The following is a 19,452-nucleotide window of genomic DNA, read 5'->3' on the forward strand; positions in this document are numbered from 1 at the left end:
TTTATTTGAGGTAGAAATGATGTGAAAATGAAATGAAATGGAGTTTTACATCCTAATGTTCTAAATCTTATAGTTCTGGATGGACAACAAAAAAAAAAATCAATCTCAACTCATGAGTCACTAGACACGGCCTGCTAACAAATCCAACACACCTCATTTCACTTTGCAACTGAATTTTTTCAACTCTGTACTTTACATTCAATTTTATTGTTTTTTGAGTTTTCTCTTAGTAGGCCTACTCTCCATAGTGATCAAAAGTTGCGTTTATATGTAACTGGTAATCACTATGGTGTGAGGCCACCTTTAGGTTAAGTCTTATGCTGGCAAAGTTTTTTCTAAATTGCACATGGTCCACAGTCATGTGTGGAAATATCTAATATCTCCATCTAACCATTTAACAGATCCACCAGCCTCCATGCATCCTAGCAAAATGACCCCCATTGCACATGGCAAGGACTAGAGTTACAGGGTTCAACCTTGGCCTCAGATATTTGTTTATTTGAACCTGGCATTGGACAGATGTCATAAATCAGTAGAAGGTCTGAGGCTAATGGCTTTATCAAGCTGTGACCAATTGCTATATAGAATACTTATGAAAATCATAATCATAACCAGAGAACAGACATATACCAATAAAACCTGCAAACCAGAGCAAACCATCAAAATACACTTGTAAACAAATGACAGTGATTAAAATGGGTTTCTGTAATCCAGGAAAGATCAGTACCAAGATGGTAGGAAGGATTCATGAGAACTTAAGATGTTATTCCTGTAAAAAAAGGTTGTTTAGTGAAGGCCTACCAGAGAAAAATCCCTGAAAAATCCTTATCAAAACACAAGCAAATTCTTAATCAAGCTAGTTCTAGCCATCTTTGTAGAGTAGCCAGATTGAAGATTGAACTGACAGATAATATCAACAATCTAAACCACATGTTGGCCATATTTCATTGACTGTTTGACATGCTTCACATATTGGCAGCCATATTGGTGGTCACTATGGCGGCCATATTAAAGATTTGGGATTGAAGGTTAGGGCGCACTTTATTTTATGTGTATTAGTAACATGATGGCAGATGACACATTGATGAACTATTTTACAGCTTTAATGGTTTGACAGTTCTCATTTGAGGGAGAGGGTGGCTATGGCAGCCATATTGAAGGTTTCTATGGCGGCCATATTGTTGGTAACTATGGCACTGTTCATCCTTCCTGATCTTTCTAATTAGCTTCCTGAACTAAGGTCTAGTTACTAAATAAACCTAGGGGAAGAGGTCATTGAGTCTGCAGTCATGAGGTGAAAACAGGCTTAATGCTATCTTTGTTTAAGCCCTTACCATAGATCTTTCTCAATCAAAACTCAATCGCTGTGTTCAGGAAGGCTGAGCATGGCGTGCCTCAGTAAAGTTGACTCAAGTTAATGCTCATAATGTCTTCACAATGGTAGTCCTACAGTTTAGTCAAGCCATAGTGCTGACAACGACCTTTGCCAAAGAACAACTCGGCTATGCTATCTAATCAAATTTATCAGTGGCATCAGGTGTTCTGGAGGGCTGAAGACATCAGAAAAACTAGCAGGAACAACCGTTATCAATAAAATCTTGGCTGCACTAGTAATCTATATTATTGAGAATCCAATTCCACAGTGGTATCATGTGTTCTAAGTAAGGCCTATGCCTTACCTCAGAACGGTAAAGTCGAACAGACAAACCTCTATACCAAGAACAACCTTTACCAATAACATCTAGGTTATTCTAGTAATCTTTCTCCTACATAACATTCATACTAATCTCTTCTCAAAATACTTTCTCCTGGGTCAAAGGTCATTTATTGAAAGGGCACGGAACTGTGCTAAGAATGATGAAATCTTTTTCATAATCTCATAATACATGGTTATTCGAGTTAAGGAAAGCATGATATAACCACTCATTATTACGGTGTCTGCATTTTGCCAACTGGGTATTTTTGTTCCTAAGGTTTTTTATTCAAAGGGCATGAAACTGTGCTATATCTGATGCAATCTCCATAAGATTACAAAAAAATGGTAGTTGGAAAGACAATATTGGCACTTGGTAACAGAGCTTTGCTTCTTTAAATGATGTCATTTGCTTGGTTACGTCGAGCAAATGGCGATGTGTGAAAGTCCGGTAACCTTGAATAAGTCATCTTCACTCATAATTCCAGTCGACCCAGCTGTAAATGGGTACATATAATCCGGGAAAGATCAATGCCAAGAGGTTTGGCCAAGAACCAGCTGGTAGAAAGGATCCTTAACTGTGAACCTAAGTTGTTATCCTAGAATGATCAATTCCAAGAGGTTTAGTCAAGGATCAACTGGTAGAAAGGATCCTTTGTGAACCTAAGTTGCTATCCTTGTAAAATATAGTTGTTTCTTTCTTTTAGTGTCTTCATTTTGCCAACTTGTTGATTTTTTTCTTGTGGATGGGTTCTCATGGGTCATTAACAATTTAATGATAGGGCATGGAACTGTTCAAAGGCTGATAGCTATTTGATTACAACATGCCCACTTGTTGATTCTTTTTTAGTTGAAATGGACTGGAAGATTTATCTACATTTGCTTCCCACTTGTTGATTCTTGTTTAGTCGAAATGGGCTGGAAGATTTATCTACATTTGCTAGAGTAGGCTGTGAATGGATGCGCATTATATCCACAATTATACAGTATCTGAATCAGTCTCAGTTATGAATAACATATATTTCAAAGATGACGGATAAAGACATGAAGAAAGAGTATTTAGGGGACTGCAATAAAGACAACAGCCAACCTAGAGGGCATAAAGTCAAATTAGTAAAAGTAAGAGAGTCAAAACACAATAAATTCTGACATAGGTCAAATTCCATGGTTATAATACCACTTACGTTAAATATAGAAACCTCATAATATTGGTACTTAACTCGTGTTTACTAGTTGGGCCTAAATGACTTCTGTCAAAGTGCCATAACAGAGTTCATACACAGAATATTACGAAAGTTCTTAGATTTAATGTTCCAAATAGCAGTAGGTTCATTATGACCGCAGAAAACTACCATTACATCATACAAAATTATCTGAACCTTTATTGTGATGCGATTGTAGATGAACCACTTGCATTAATTAGAGAAGAAAAGATCCTTATCAACCTAAGTTGTTATTCTTCTAGAAAAAAGTCTGTTTCTTTCGCTTTTTTGACAAATAAATTCAAATCAATAGTCCCAGGATGTATAGAACTTTAAAATGGCGTGTCAGGAATCATTCCAAAAGGTGCAACATCAAAGATGAATCGAATTTCAAAAGTACTGCCACGTGTTAGCTATTAGCCATGATGCATCTACTGGCAATTTGGGAATGGCTTTGTGAATCATAATAAAAAAATAAAACCTCAAGTAATCCTATCGTACATTTGTGAGTACAGTGCTCAGTTTTTTTTACCATAAAAGTTTGATGAAATCATATCACAAATTCCAATAAAAAGGGAAAACAAGTTTGATTATCCACATTTAAAGCATATTTTTGGAGAACGCTTAACACATGGGCAGACGTCAAAACTTGACAACAACAGGCAAACAAGACGTCTAATCCAAAAGAAATTGTCGGTAGGTTCCATTCCATTTAATGTAACATATCACTGCTAGCAACGATTTGTACCATCCCATTGCTCAATCAGACGTCTGTTTGGTCTTACAATTCCACTTAAACTAAGCGTTTTATGACATCACTTTCGCAAAGGCCTGATATTATGAGCAGCTTTTGTGATAGTCATCAAACGCTTAGTTTTAGTGGAATTGCAAGATCCACAGACATCTGATTGAAAATTTGAATGATGCAATTCGATGCTTCCAGTATCTCAAATACACATAAAATTTTTAGTAAAACTCTTAACAATCTCTTTAAATGGAAGCAGAAATCCAAACAATTCACACTAGAATTCAAATAACTATAACACACAGTCAACAATACTATTACAGTTTATATTGGCTATCTTCCATTTTATTATTATAAAAACCAAAATAAACTGCGAAGGTGTGGGCAAACCGTGACTAAAACTGAAAATATTTTAATACACTCAGTTTTATTTGCTATCTGAAATTTAACCTATATCCAAATTCCTGATGATCAATGCTATGTCAGGCTTTTGTCAAGCTTTGAAAATTAGGATTAATTTAACGTTTTCAAAAGCAATTTGTTTTTCGATTAAAACTAATTACCAAATTCTTTCAAATATGGCAAAAATCATTATCTGACCGTAATCACAAAAATTGGGACCAAAATCAAAGAACATCCGCGAAACTAAAATCACAAAATCAAACAATGTCTAATAGTAATCTCAGCCATGCTGTAAAAATCAAAATGGCTACCACCTTAATGTACCTCAGGGATCAAATCAAATATTTCCCTTTCCTTCTTAACCTTGATTTTATCCTAATCGTTTTCACCTGATCAAAAAAAATGTCTGCACCTACCTCCAAAGTTTTGATAAAAATCCGAATTCCTCACAAAAATGAAAAAATTGAAATAATTCCAGTCAAAATGGAGAGTTAGAAACTTCAGAAAGTTTCTGAGTTGATTGGTAATTAAGGCAGACGTCTTTCAAGCAGAACAGTTTGCAGGAATTCCTTACCATGTGATAGTCAAGAAGCATGTACCCTTTCTCTGATTGGCCAAAAAGGGAATCCTCTGAGAGAAAACTGCAATCTCATTGGTTGAGAGGACATTCCCAGAGATATGTTTAGTATCATAATTTGATTGGTTGATAAAGAGATAAGGGCGGAGTTAGATGAGTCTAAGTTAGGAAACCCTATACTATATAAGGTCATGAACTGAATACTGCAGCTGGCATCAAGACTACAAGACTCCAACGTCCAGACACTTTCACCAGATGGTATTTTGATAACAAAATAGACTTGTTCAACGAGTATGATTAAGAACCGAAATAGCTTTCAGATGTATTTTGGTCTTGGCCTGCTACAGACTGAGTTAAGGTGAAATTTGATAAACATTTGAGGAAGAAAGAATGATTTCAACTTAATGGAATTTAGAAATTTAAATTTGAAATATTTTTAGAAAAGAACAAGCTTCTAATTTTAACTTTCAAAATTGATAAAGTAATTTAGAAATATTTCAATTTTAACCTAGATTTAAACCAGGCAAATAGAAATATATTAAGAACATCATAAATATAGGGTCTTCGCGATTAGTTATAATATCATAAAATGCTTAGTTTAGTGGTAGGAACCACAGATGTCTGATTGACAATTGAAATGGTTCAAATCAAAGCTATCAGTGTCCCTGATACACATAAAAAGTCTAGAAAAACTCTTCACAATCTCTTTAATAAGTTAATAAGACCAATTCCCATTTATCAAAGTTTTATTGGAATAAAAACCAGAAGTTCCTGGAGATAAGACAGATAAAGTCTGCTGACATATCTTCTTATACAGATTATCTCAACACAGAAACAAGATAACCCATGAAACTTAAAACTTTATCAAACTTCGTACCTTCACTGATTCCCCTGGACCAACTCGTAGAGAGTACATGATGACTATTTTTAAAGGATTTTTAAAGAAAAAATCCTATTTTGTATCTTCACTGATTCCCCTGGACCAACTCGTCAAGAGCACATGATTTTTACACTACTTCAAAGAGTTTGTAAAGAAAAATGAATTTTCATCATTCAAATTTTCAATCAGACGTCAAGGGGCATTGTTATTCCACTAAAACTCAGCCTTTTATGACCTCACTATCACAAAGGCTGATAATATTATTTAAGGGCCTTTTTCAATCTATATCGAGCTAATGAATACTGACAATGCCATGCAGTGTGAAATGAGGGAAATTCTGTCCCTCCAAGTCCTGAGCTCTATTTGTTTAAATGCTTAATATATGTTCTTCTGTATCAATAATCTAACAAAACCTCCATTTCTGTGCCTGTGCTTTCGTAACATTACTTAACAGCAGGTCACACATCACACACATGTTTCAGTACCTAACCTCTAGCAGTGGGTTATTGTTATAAAAATAATTTCTCTACTTCAGTTTATTTGATATGAAGGAATAAAAATAAATATAGCATAGTTTATAGATATTAATATATATATACTCTATTTATACTCTGATTTCTATTATAACTCTAGGGACAATGCCAAGTAATAAAATGTTATAATCACAATGAAAGAATTGACATATCAAAACTATATGTCATATCCTGGCAAACTGGCATAAGCTCAAATTATGAGAAAAATTGTATAGATAAAATTGGCATATCAAAACTATTGGTTCAAATCACAAGGAGAAAACTGACATATCAAAAAAATGGATAAAATGGAGAATTTTGGCATATCAAACCAAAGGATCAAATCACAAGGAGAAAACCGACAAATCAAAACTATTCTTTGAATCACAAGGAGAAAACTGACACAGAGAAAATTGGCATTTCAATATTATTGATCAAATAATCTGGCATATCAAAACTACTGTTTATATTACAAGGAGAAAACTGGCATATCAAAGCTTTTTTTGAATCACATGGAAAATACTGGCATTTCAAAAATATGGTAAGAAAACTGGCATTCTGGCATACGAAAACTCTTAACAAAAGCACATAAACTGGCATATCAAGTGTATTGATCAAATGACAGAAAATGGAGAAAATGGACTTACCTATCGTTACTATGTGTCCAGTATTACCATTAGAAGTTTGAGGAACGTTTGGTGTTTTTGGCACAGGAGGCGCTGAAGGTATCCCTTGTGACTGTGCTGCGACTGCAGGCATCGATGGCGTCTTGGGGATCATCGGTTCTGATGGCGGTGCTATTTGAGATTTTGGCAAGACTGGTACTGATGGTACTTTTGGAATCATTTGTGGCGGTTGCTTGGCAACCGGTGATTGCGGCGTAGCAACAGGGAATTTCTTGTTGGTGATTGGCGATGATGGCTGGTGATTTTGAGCCCCAAATGGTGATTGTGAGCCAATGGTTTTGTTGACTGGTGAGGATGGGGTTTGAAATCCCTGAAATCTGTTGACGCCATTGGATGCTGGCGTCTGCTGCTGAAATTTGCCGCCACTCGAATTTTGACGTTGCAATTCTTGATGCACTCCTGAATTTTGACGTTGAAATTCTTGATGCACCCCTGAATTTGGACGCTGCACCCCTGAATTTTGACGCTGCACCCCAGCTGATTGTGAATAAGCTGGCTGCACCACCGGTGGGGGTATGGATGAGAGTAGTTCCTCAGGGGGTGGGGGAAGGGGGAAGTCGTCAATATCACAAATTGGTACTATGCCTGCCGTTAAACTTGAGATGGAAGATGATGGAGATTTTTCAGCTGAAAAACAAACAAAAAATCCAAATTCTAAATTTTAAAAATAAATTCAAAACTTAATTATTAGCCATACCCAGTTTGTCAGACGTGATACGGATTTGATATCCCCACAGTTAGGGCCAGACCTGAAATGTTTTGAATCAGTAGTTTTCCAGAACTTTCACCACGACTAAAACTTGGCCAGTGAAGATGGGCAACACTATGCAGTGTGCAATGAGGGAAATTTTTCCAGGACAGTGGCATTGGCCTGCTCTTTTTTTAATTACCAACTATCGAGGGATCTTTAACGTGCACAGCCTGTAACATAGGGGGCCTCTGTTTATTGTCCCATCCGACAGACTAGACGTTTTTTCAGGGAAGTCCCTCTAATTTGCATCAATAACCTGGAGAGTTTGCCGCTTGCTCACTGAGCCACTACGGCTCCTAAAATATATCAAAGTCGACCAACCTGGAGGGGCACTTTCTTGATAAATGTCCCCAATTTTATCGGTCTTTGTTTTTTTGAGCTGTATTTTACTCAATTCATTTCCACTAGCATTGTCTGTTGACACATTACCATTTGTACCTGGAATCAGAAACCAGAGAATAGTCATTACAGAGTTATTGCCCTTTAATCAGTCTATTGGACACAGACCAAAAAGAAAACAATGCACAAAGGGGCTTGGTGTTTTGTTAAAACGAGGACATGAGCTTGTTTCATGTTTGTCTGTCCTACAGGAGGCAAGAGTCGAATTTTGTAAAAAATGGATGCTATTTGAATTCATGGGATTTAGAGTTACCTCCCATTATGTATACTCTTGAGTAGACAATCTAAAAGTACCTTAGTAATTCATTTAGCAAGTCAATACCCCAAAAGACTCATAAAGAGTAAAAAAATGGCTGTGTTCAAAGAAAGAAAGAGAGAAAAAACCATTTAGGATAATAACTTAAGATCCTTTCTTCCAGTTGGCTTTGGGCCAAACTTCCTTGGCATTGATCTTTCCTGAATTATTCCTAGCCAACCCATTTACAGCTGTGTCTACTGGAAAAATGAGGAAGATGACTTATTCAGTACCCATTTATAGCTGAATACTGGAATAATGAGGCAGATGACTTATTCAAGGTGATCAGACTCTCACACGCTGACGGGGATAAGAAACCCATGACCACCATTTGGCTACCTAACCCCTTAATTGGTGGCTAACTCATAAACATGGGAAAGAAGCAGACCTTCACAAAGAAGAACAAAAAGAAAGTAGCCTTACCTGAATGATTTCTTGGTTTTAACTTGACTTGTCCTAATTCTTGGATAATGGCTGCCGAAGACTCCACACTTCCTACACTAGAACTACTTCGAGAATGACTAGCTGACCTCGGGGACTGGTACCCAGAGACTTCCTGTGGACGCGACTGACGTCCTGGGATAGTTGACACAGGGGGTAGGGGAGGGGGCATGCCCGGTTTCTTTGTGGATCCCTGATTATGTTCAGGAGGAGGGGGAGGTAAGGGGGGTGACGGGCAGCGTGGATTGTTTCCATGGTAACGTTCTTGAACATGTAAGGGAGGGGGAGGGGCTGGGAAACTAGGGGGAGGTGGAACACTCGTTTGACCACAATCGATAGACGCTGACTTTTGCTGAAATTTTAACGGAAGTTTCGGAGAACCGACATTTTTTCCTTTCACTTTCATACTTTGATTCGCATCTGCTTCAGAAGCGCGTCGTAATTTCGGACTACTTTGAGTTCCGTTGGGTCCATTTTGGTATGGGTACATTTTGTGAGTTAACACAGGCGACGCCATTTTTTTCACACTTTTCCCAATTTGCATGTGTTTTTGATTTTGAGGGCTTTGTCCGTACGCTGACTGTTGCACTAAATGGTCGTCGTTATGGATATAAGTGTCATATAAACCTTCCGCCCGACTATATAGTTCCTGATGTTGAAGCTGTTGCTGTAAGACGTTGGAATTAGGCACGTAGGAATACGGTGACTGTCCCGAACCATAATGTCCCTGATGATGTTTTTTCCCAGGTGACATCGGTGGGCTGGGTGTGGAATAATGCGAGTCTGCATAAGTGATGTTGTCGTGTTCTGATATTGATGACCCCTGAAACGAGAAAAACAAAAAATTAGATTTAATGAAAGGTAGATATTGTAACATTTTGAAATGATCATGTATATCACACAAGGATGATCTGGGTTCCCATTCTGGGGCAACAAATACCCCCTTTTGGGTATCAACCAATGCATCAGGGTGTACCTCAAGAGCAAAACCCTCTGATGGGGTAACTGAAAAACAACTATTAAAAGCAGATGATTCTTTATCTTTGTGATCTGTGAAGCTGTCCAAAAAGTAGGTTACTTTTATATCTTCTGTTCAATTCTCTTATAGCCCCTGAAAGGGTACAATGAAGATGATAAAGGAACAAATAGTCCAAAAGATTGAAAACTTTAGTTTCAAGAAGTTTTATATAAAATATAATATAGTCCAAAAAGACAAATTGGAAAAAATGTGACGCCATTGCCATCGTCAAGCCATCTTAAAACTTGTCCTACTTCAACTATTGATTTCTTCTCTATTTATATTCATGAATAAAGTAGAATGGGGACAACATGTCTGCTATCAATATATTCAACAGTTGAGTTAATTTCATTACATAAACAATATCTTGATAGAATCACAGGACAGTATATTATCATCATTTGTATTGAAATATCAGCTGATATAAATCCCTACATAGTTGGAATTTTAAGGGAAGCTGATGCCAATTTCAGAAAAAAAATTTCTCATTGCACTTCAATTAAACAAAATTTCACTCCATTGCACACTTTCCCAGGAAGTGGCCAAAGTGTCAGATTCCTCATGAAATTCCCTTCATTGCACACCCAATATTCAAAATATTTTCCAACATTGTACACAGTCTTGTTTGTTATTCGATATTCTAAATAAGGCAGTCCGATTTATTCCATTCAGAAATGGAATTCCAGGAAGATTTCCAATGTCAAAGTTCTGATAAAATTTCCCAAATAGTTTAGCCTAATTTAATCAGAACAATGTAGAATGTGGACACAAGGTCTGCCATAAATATTTAATACTAGATAATTCCATTACATAGAGAATGCTTGACATTTCTCTCTAGAAACCAGTAGAAACATCATAATTCAATAATTATACTGAGATAAGAGGTCATAAGGTTTATATTGATCTTTGACTTCCAAGTCAGCCAGCAGAGATAAGATTGAATTCTTCAGTTTGTTTTTTTTAAATGTGTGAAAACTCAAAAAGCCAATTCATGAATGTTTTTTGAGATGATTTAAATTCAGGAATTGCTAATAAATGGAGTATTATGTTCTTTGCTTCAGCACATTACTTACTTAATGAAGACATATCATGCAGTGTGCAATGAGGGAAATTTTGCAAGGACAGCAGCATTGGCCTACTCTTTATTTATTTCCCATTGTCGAGGGATCTTTAACGTGTACAGTCTGTAACACACCTTGGTTTATAGGCTCATTTGACATCAAACGAATCAGAGATGCCAATATCCAAAGAACATTCAATGGCACTAAACAACGGCATCAAGATAAGACTGACAGAACTATCAGGAATTCCATGGAACCATAAATCAATTACGCCACAGATTATTAAGACTGTCAAATATTTCATGAAGTACTTAAAACTGGATGAAAGGGACTAAAAGCAGACGACACTCAAAATGACAAGAGCCTATCAAAATTGTCAAATTTATCATTACAGCCAGTAATACTGCTAATAAGTAGTTATCAAATATTTGTTTTACCAGCTGATAGAGCTTAATTAGTGCATAGCACTTAAGTAAGAATGGAACAACCCTTTTTGACCAAAAGATAACATCTTAGGCTCATGTGAATCCTGTCTTACTAAATATTAATTATTCCCTGTATTGACATTAATGGAAAAACCGAAAAATCACTCCCCAATATTAAAGAGACAGGTTCCCCAATTTTGGGGTTGATTTGGGGTTTTATAAAATACCTCAAACTAGAAATTTCACTTCCTATTTATATATATGTGTTTTCTATATGGCAGTGTCTCATGAAAAGACTAGTCCTTTTTAACTTTTAAACGTAGATAAATGAAGACATATAAGGATTTGAAGGCTAAAATTTCGATGGTGAGCTGTGAACACTATTACTGATTAGCTAAGCTTAAATATTCCTGTTTCTGAGACTAAGGTACAATTGGTCTAACGAATGGTGAACCTGCCCCTTTAATAAAAAATAAGTAATATAACTGGCCATTGAGAGACAAGACTAAGTCATAATTCTGTTTTAATGAAGCTTGTGCACACTCCCTCTTTAAAACAAATATCATATAAACCTAATAAAACAGGCGTTAAGACTAAACGGTAGTGGTTATTGATTTTTGTTTAGCGCCAATTAATTACAGAACAATTCCATAGATCCTGATATCTCTTAAAGTCAATATCAGGAACTGTTGGAACTGCAGGTTTAAGGTCATCCCAAGGTCAACCTTAAGTCAAGAAGCAATAATGTGCTAAAAGCTCTCTTTGGAGTGAGAGGAACGATGCTTAAAGCTCTTTTCATTAATCAAATATCATTTCCAAGTCATTTGTCCAAGTCACATATATCTAAGCCAACATAAAGGGTGTAAGCTCCAATAATAATATCAAATAATATTCTCTAGTCATTGACCTCGTCACGAATAGTTGTAATATAAAATGTTACTGTCTGTAAGCCAACAAAGAGGGTGTAAAGCCCCTTAAGCTAGGAAGGAGTTTGGCTTTACTGGTCTTCTTTTCTCAAGAATTAAATTCATGGCTATGAGAAAATGGTTATCACATAAAGTTCTAATTCATAACTTTCACATTGTTTCTAAGCCATCATGGAGGGTGTAAACCCCTCCTTAAATCAGCTTACAACAAAAAAATCTTTTATTTGTAATATCTTATTTTTTATTTGTTCTTATTAACAATTCAAAATAATACTAAATCGTCTGTAAGCCAACAAAAAGGATGTAAAGTCGTCTACAATAATCAAATGAAACTTGTAAACCCTTGGTCCATCCTATCTTAATCAAGGAACAAATTCAAAGATATCAGCAAACCGTTTCTTCGAATCACGTAACGATTCAATCAAAAATATAACCAAATCTGTAATCTGTAAGCCATCATGGAGGGTGTAAACTTCTCTTTACAGTCTGGAAAGATTCTATCATTACTCTAAGATTTCTTCAAATGATTCTTCTCAAGCCTTTTGTCTGTCCAATCTTAATCAAGATACAAATAGAAAGATAGCAGTAAACTGTTTGTGTGAATCACGTAAGAATACAATCAAGTTGTGATTAAGATGGATGTTCCATTGTTTAAATAAACGCTTTCATTCTACTAATAACACTTATAACACTATAGTCATTACTTCTAACACTGACTTATCTTCTCACCGTCGCCAGGAATGAATTGGTGCTGGGGCTCAGATTTTGTACTGAAGAATTAAAGGCCCAGAGAACTCATTTCAGACAATTTTGAGGTGCCAAACACATATCAACATCTATATCTTTTTGATTTTGTACCGAGACACTGTAAATGAATCAATCTCTGCTAAACTGAAGAAGGTATTGCTAGGGTGTTATTCTCACTTGCTGGGGCCCAGCCCCCACGAACCCCACCCTAACGACAGGGCTGATAAATTGTTAAGAGATTTACAATAACCAAAGTACACAGGATGAAAAGGTTTATCTCATGCTCCTGACAAAAGTGTTTTGGATGAAAAATCATCATCAGGACAACTAGTTTGCTTTCCAAAATTGAATTATAAAACTGTCTGCCAGTTCTACAATTCAGTTAGACATGACTGGCAATTGCAGCCAACACAACACTCCTGCCTTTTGTTCTATTGATATGTCATACAGAATAATATAGATGACATTAACATCCTAACTGCATGATAATATTAGACACATTGCGACCAGTAATCAGACATGACCGGCATGTACAACCAACACAACACTCCTGCAAATTTATCTTTTAATGAGATAACATTACAGTTCTCATCCATATGATAAATTGGAGACATCTAGGTTAATAGTCAAACATGACTGGCAAATACAACCAACACAACACTCCTGTCAATCTATGATATGCAAATGAGATGACATTTTATCGTATGATAATATTGGAGACATCTAGATCAATACTGGAACACCTACACTTGGAATGTCTCAGACAATTGAAGGAACAACTAGGTCATTGGAACAATACCATATCTTATGATTGGGTTGTTGATGGCGCCAGCCACCAAGAGATGCAGGTGCAAATTCGGGGTGGGGAGGGGCAAGCCCATCGTGAAGGGATTGAGGATGTTCTCCTAAAAAAACATTGGAAAAATAAAATTAATTTGGTACACTAGAAGACATTTTAGGGTAAAAACATAAAATAATCCTATTTTGAGGGATACACACGGTTTTCTACGGGGTGCCACCATTGGCGGGAGTGGGGGTAAAGTGCCTAATGGTAGAAATATTGAAGATTAAATTTTGTTGACATAATTCTCAAGTCAAAATTGTCAAAAAAGCCCGGATTCTTACCATATTTATAATAAATTAGTTCTGTCTAGGTAAGAAATTCACTTGTTATCTACCAACCAACCGAACACAATGCCACTCTCCAATTGGGTTTCTCAACTTGACTTTATAGCTCTGTTTCCACATTGCTGAGCGTTTATTGGCTTATGTTAGTCAAACACCTGAAGTCACTGTACAATTGGGTATCTCAACCTATAATCACTCTTAGAAAGTCTCCATGGCTAGCAACATTTTTTTGGCATTCCCCAAAAAATTTCCTCAAATTTAAACTGCAAACATCTTCAATTTAATTTGTGTTTCATTTACACTTTAAGAATCAATTCACATTCATATTTTATCAGAAACACTTCCAAAAAATGGCAGAAATCTCTGAATTTGACATTCCAAATCCTAATTTTACACGACAGAAAGCATAAATATCCATCTAGAACACATCATGATTATCAAATAACGTAACATTAATCTAATTTTACGCCAAAATCAGCAAACTTGCCAAGAAGCCATTTTCCAATTTTCTCCAATATGGTTATTCCCAGGAGCAAGCAGAACTGGTAGAAATTTTAACTTCAAGGTTTGATTTTAGACGGATCAATATTGGAGTATAGCACCATCACTTCTGAACTAGCTGTGTCTATTTGTTTTCCGTGCCAGTTAAGATAGATTAGTGTGAAGATCTAGATTGTTGTCACTGGCATTTGACAAGCGTTGACATTTGAATTCAGTTGGCATTTGGAATTCATTTAACATTTAAATAATGTTGGCATTTTATGTCACCATCACTTCTGAACTAGTTGGCATTTGACAAGCGTTGACATTTGAATCAAGTTGGCATTTGGAATTCAATTGACATTTAAATAATGTTGGCATTTTATGTCACCATCACTTCTGAACTAGTTGGCATTTATATTCAGTTGAAATTTATATTTTGTTAGCATTTGAATTTAGTTGGCATTTGAATACAGTTGACATTTGGATTCAGTTGGCATTTATATTTAGTTGGAATTTGAATACAGTTGGCCTTTGAATTTCAGTTGGCATTTGAATACAGTTGACATTTGGTTTCAGTTGGCATTTATATTTAGTTGGCATATGAATAAAGTCAGTATTTGAATTTAGTTGGCATTTGAATACAGTTGACATTTGGATTCAGCTGGCATTTGGACTCAGTTGGCATTTATATTTAGTTGGAATTTGAATACAGTTGGCATTTGAATTTAGTTGGCATTTGAATACAGTTGGCATTTGAATTTCAGTTGGCATTTGAATACAGTTGGCATTTTGATACATGTAAAATGACAGAGCCTCATTTATTCTTTTGTACATAATTAGAAACTGTATGTCCAATTTCAGAAAACTTGAGTAAAAACCTATTTCAGATCTTTCCAACGATCTTACTGAATGGTGAAGACAGTCTGCATTTTCAAAACAGTTTTCATCAATCCGTAAGTCAATTGTTACGATAACAAACCAAGGTTCGAAACTTCAAAACTTTACAACAAATAACACCTCCAATTGAAAAATCCAAAAAATACTTTGGAACTCTTCAGTAACTAAGTACAAAACAAGCGTCCACAGAAATCCCAAGCATAGTTTCCAAAAACAAACAATCACATTGCACACTGAAGGTAGTTATCACAAGAAATGTTTGAATATCAACTATGTAGGAATTTCATTACATCATATATTGCATCATAATTGTCAAAAATATTTATATAGATTGTCAAATAGTTGACAGTCAGTTTAAAGTTGGATTGCACTTGATTTTAATGGGTTATGTTCATCATCAGTGCAATCCAATCCAATCAATCATATTTTAATCTCAGAAACTTGAATTATCTATCTAATCAGTGACAGAGTTCACAGCTCACCGTCCTAATAAAAGCATTGTTATCTGTCTCACTACCTCCCTGTGTCAGGATTGGGTAAGATGTACGCCTGCTGCCCTCCGTGGAGATGGTGACCATTTTACAGGCTCTCTCTCAAGAATTGAACCCATGGGAGGAATAGGTACTTACCCTACTTGAGGTACCGGTACTATTTGAAAGACGTGTATCTGGAGATCGTGTTGGTAAAACAGGTGGGATCTTTTCTAATGACTGAAATAAAAAATAGGATTATAAAAAATTCAATCTTCAAAGAGTAGATGCAGTAGGAGAGCAGAAAATGACTACACGAGTGCCCTGTGGAACAGTGGTGGAGCCAGGTTTACGTCCGAGAGGGGGCAAATTTCTAACCTAGTTATGAGATTTTTGCCCGAAAACTCTCTGCCCCCCCCCCTCTCCTTTGGCTTGGCCACTGTTGTGGAATAAAGCTTGTTGTTGTTTTGTTCTGCAGCACTGATAAGGCTAATGAAGAAGGGCAACGAAATGCAGTGTGCAGTGAGGTAAATGTTGCTAGGACAGCACTATAAGCCTATTCTTTTTTAATACCCAACTGTTAAAATATCTTTTAACTTGTACAGCAGGTAGTACACAGGGCCTTGATTTATTGTCCCATCCAAATAAGTACGCTTTTTGAAACCCCAGTACCTTGGACCTGTATCACAGGTATGAAAAATCACATTAGGTGAATCTTGACCTATGCCAAGACGCCTATTCTTGAAATGATCTTAGCGCCACCACTCTAACACCTCTAAGACTGTTACTAGGATATCTTAGCGCTAAGATCGTTTCGAGAATATGTAGACGAGACTACCCAGCCATAAGAAAAAGATTAGGAACTTACCCGATGTGTACTGCCATTATGCCGAGTCATCTCCTCGTAGGTATTATTAGTATTGTACATCTGACGAGGACTTGGCGGGAAATTTCTTCCCCCGTCCATCGCCGCGTACGTTTGTCCGTAAGACTGGTTCATGCTGCTTCGCTCTGATTCCGTCTTGTTGACTGGAACCTCATACTCATCACTATGTTCTAAAATAAACAGATATCGGACATTAGTTGTTGAACTCCATGATGACTTTTTCTCAACATCCTTTTATGAAGCCATCTTGGATTCCTGTCATGAAAGGAATGTTGGAATGTTACTTAGCAACTACCAAGGAAAATCACATCAATGAATAACCAACTCACAGTATAATGTGGGCATAGAAAACCCTTGCGTTCGTTAATATTCAGGGGGTGGGGACTAACCCTAGGGGTAGTCTCAACTGACTTGCCCCAGGAGGCTGTCCTGTGGGACAATCTTGACTTTACTTGGCACAGATGGACAAGCAAAAGTTGACAGCTAACTAGCTATTTAAGAGAATCCACAAGATAAATGGTGTAAATTGTAAAGTAGTATTTGGGGATATGGACCAGCCCTGGGGGACAGTCTGGACCCTACTTGACACAGAATGAACAAATGTTTTATATAATCTTAGACTAAACAAAATCGAAGTACCCATGGGATAAATTTCATACATTTTTCTCTTTTGCCTCAAGAAATAATTTCATGGCATTGACAAATGTTTAAGATACACAATCCTCATCAGGACTGTTAGTTTTTAGAAATGGAGGTTAACTTTGCAATATAGGACTTAATGTTAGCTAATTAACTTAGAGCTCATCTCATGCTGATGACATGTGTTTACGAAAAGTAGCACATAAAACTCCAATCATTTCATTAATTGACATGTGTTTCCGATACACAATCCTCATCAGGACAGCTAGTTTTGAAAATAAATACAACAAGACTTTAGGTGTTTGAGGCAATCTACAAGTGAGCAAACTAACTGACCAGGGAAAAGCTAGAATATTTTGTTACAAGATTTGACAAGTTAAGACAAAAATAAACCAGTAAATCCTAGTCTAATATTAGTAGATACAAGAGTCTATATTTGGTGTGAGATTAATGTGGATTAATCAAATACAAAGCCTATTGTTTTGGGGTTTTTTTTAGAATTGGTAAGGCAATATATATAGAATAGTAGGTTTTTCTTCAATATCCATAATAAAATATCTTTTTCATACTAGAGGGGTTGCCTGTACTCATTTAGTATTCCTGGGGTTTATACGTGTATTCATATTACAAAACAAAATGCATGGAGAAGCCTGTTGATTGGCCAGAAAAAATAATATTAAAGATTTAGATCTGTTAAAGAAAGAACCATATTTTACACAGATAACACAGAATAACAACGGCTAAACATCTCGGAATTGATTTTTCCCAGATTATCCGTACCCTTTGACAGCTGCTTTGACTATAATAATGAGGAAAGATGACTTATTCAAGGTCACCAGATGTTCACACACCGACTGAGATAAGAACTCATAACCATAGCTTGTTCAACGTAACCAAGCAAATTACATATAAAATATCAAAAGTCAATAAGCACACTGCTTTACCCCTAATTCTCAAAAGACAAATCAAAACAAAAACAAAACACCTTACCATCAAATTCAAAACCCATTTTTTCTTTTTAAAGTCAAGTGTGAAAAATGGCGTCAACACAGTGAATTAGTTTTGTTTGATTTGAAAAATAACTTTGAAACTTTGAACAAATACGAACATTTTTTTGAGTGATTGTCGCCGATTGAGCCAAATTTTTGTGACGTCTGTCTGAAAATAGTAACAATCTCTAATAATGTGTATTAGGTAACGATTAAAAAGTTATTTTTGGTGTCTTTGTTTTACCAATTTTATCACTTTGATGTTCATTAAAGGGACAGATTTACATTCCATTTGATCAATTGTACTTTAGTCTGAGAAACAGGAATTATTCCTCCATTCAATTATTACTCCATTCATTCCTGCATTTCATTCATTCACTCCTTCAATCTTTCATTCTTTCATTCATTCACTCCTTCAATCTTTCATTCTTTCATTCATTCACTCCTTCAATCATGCATTCACTCCTTCATTCATTCATCAATTCATTCATTCATTCATTCATCAATTCATTCATTCATTCATTCCTTCAATCATTCATTCATTCATTCATTCATTCATTCACACATTCATTCATTTATTCACTCCTTCAATCAATCATTCATTCATCCCTGCATTCATTCATTCACTCCTTCATTCATTCCTTCAATCATGCATTCACTCCTTCATTCATTCATCAATTCATTCATTCATTCACACATTCATTCATTTATTCACTCCTTCAATCATTCATTCATCCCTGCATTCATTCACTCCTTCATTCATTCATTCACTCCTTCATTCATTCATCCCTGCATTTTATTCATTCATTTATCCACTCATTGCCCTAACAGACATCTGTTGTATGATAATAAAGAAGCTATAATGTCTATTGTTTACTAATAACACTTCAGGGGTCAATATTTGGGGTCATTTAAGGTTTTGTTGTCATCACAGCATGTTGTTTATTTATTTATTGATTGATTTATCGACCAAGGCATTGTTGACAGATTTTGGCATTGTGAAGTATGTTTTCAAGTTATTTGGTACATTTTCTGAAACTTGTCTCAAAATCTGTCCTCTCGTACATTTGATATGACTGCAGAGTTTTTTCCACTAAGGCATTGTCAAAAAACACCCATAATCTTACTAATGAACTCTTCCAATCATACTTATACAGTTTCATTTTGATAGAAAGTATGCATGTTTAGGAAGAGTTCATT

At 36.0% G+C, this 19,452-nt stretch overlaps 1 protein-coding gene across 1 annotated transcript; it reads right to left on the reverse strand.

The window, feature by feature from the left end:
- Positions 1–4,199: 4,199 nt before the first annotated feature.
- On the reverse strand, positions 4,200–18,272 carry LOTGIDRAFT_156166 (hypothetical protein; the record flags this gene model as incomplete). Its single annotated transcript, XM_009046187.1, has 7 exons — positions 4,200–4,285; positions 6,659–7,324; positions 7,770–7,886; positions 8,566–9,406; positions 15,898–15,978; positions 16,607–16,794; positions 18,254–18,272. The coding sequence occupies 7 exons, from the start codon at positions 18,270–18,272 to the stop codon at positions 4,200–4,202; spliced, it is 1,998 nt and encodes a 665-aa protein (XP_009044435.1).
- Between the last annotated feature and the right edge of the window lie 1,180 nt (positions 18,273–19,452).

Source organism: Lottia gigantea (assembly GCF_000327385.1).
Source record: "Lottia gigantea unplaced genomic scaffold LOTGIsca_10, whole genome shotgun sequence".
Classification (NCBI taxonomy): Eukaryota; Metazoa; Mollusca; class Gastropoda; family Lottiidae; genus Lottia; species Lottia gigantea.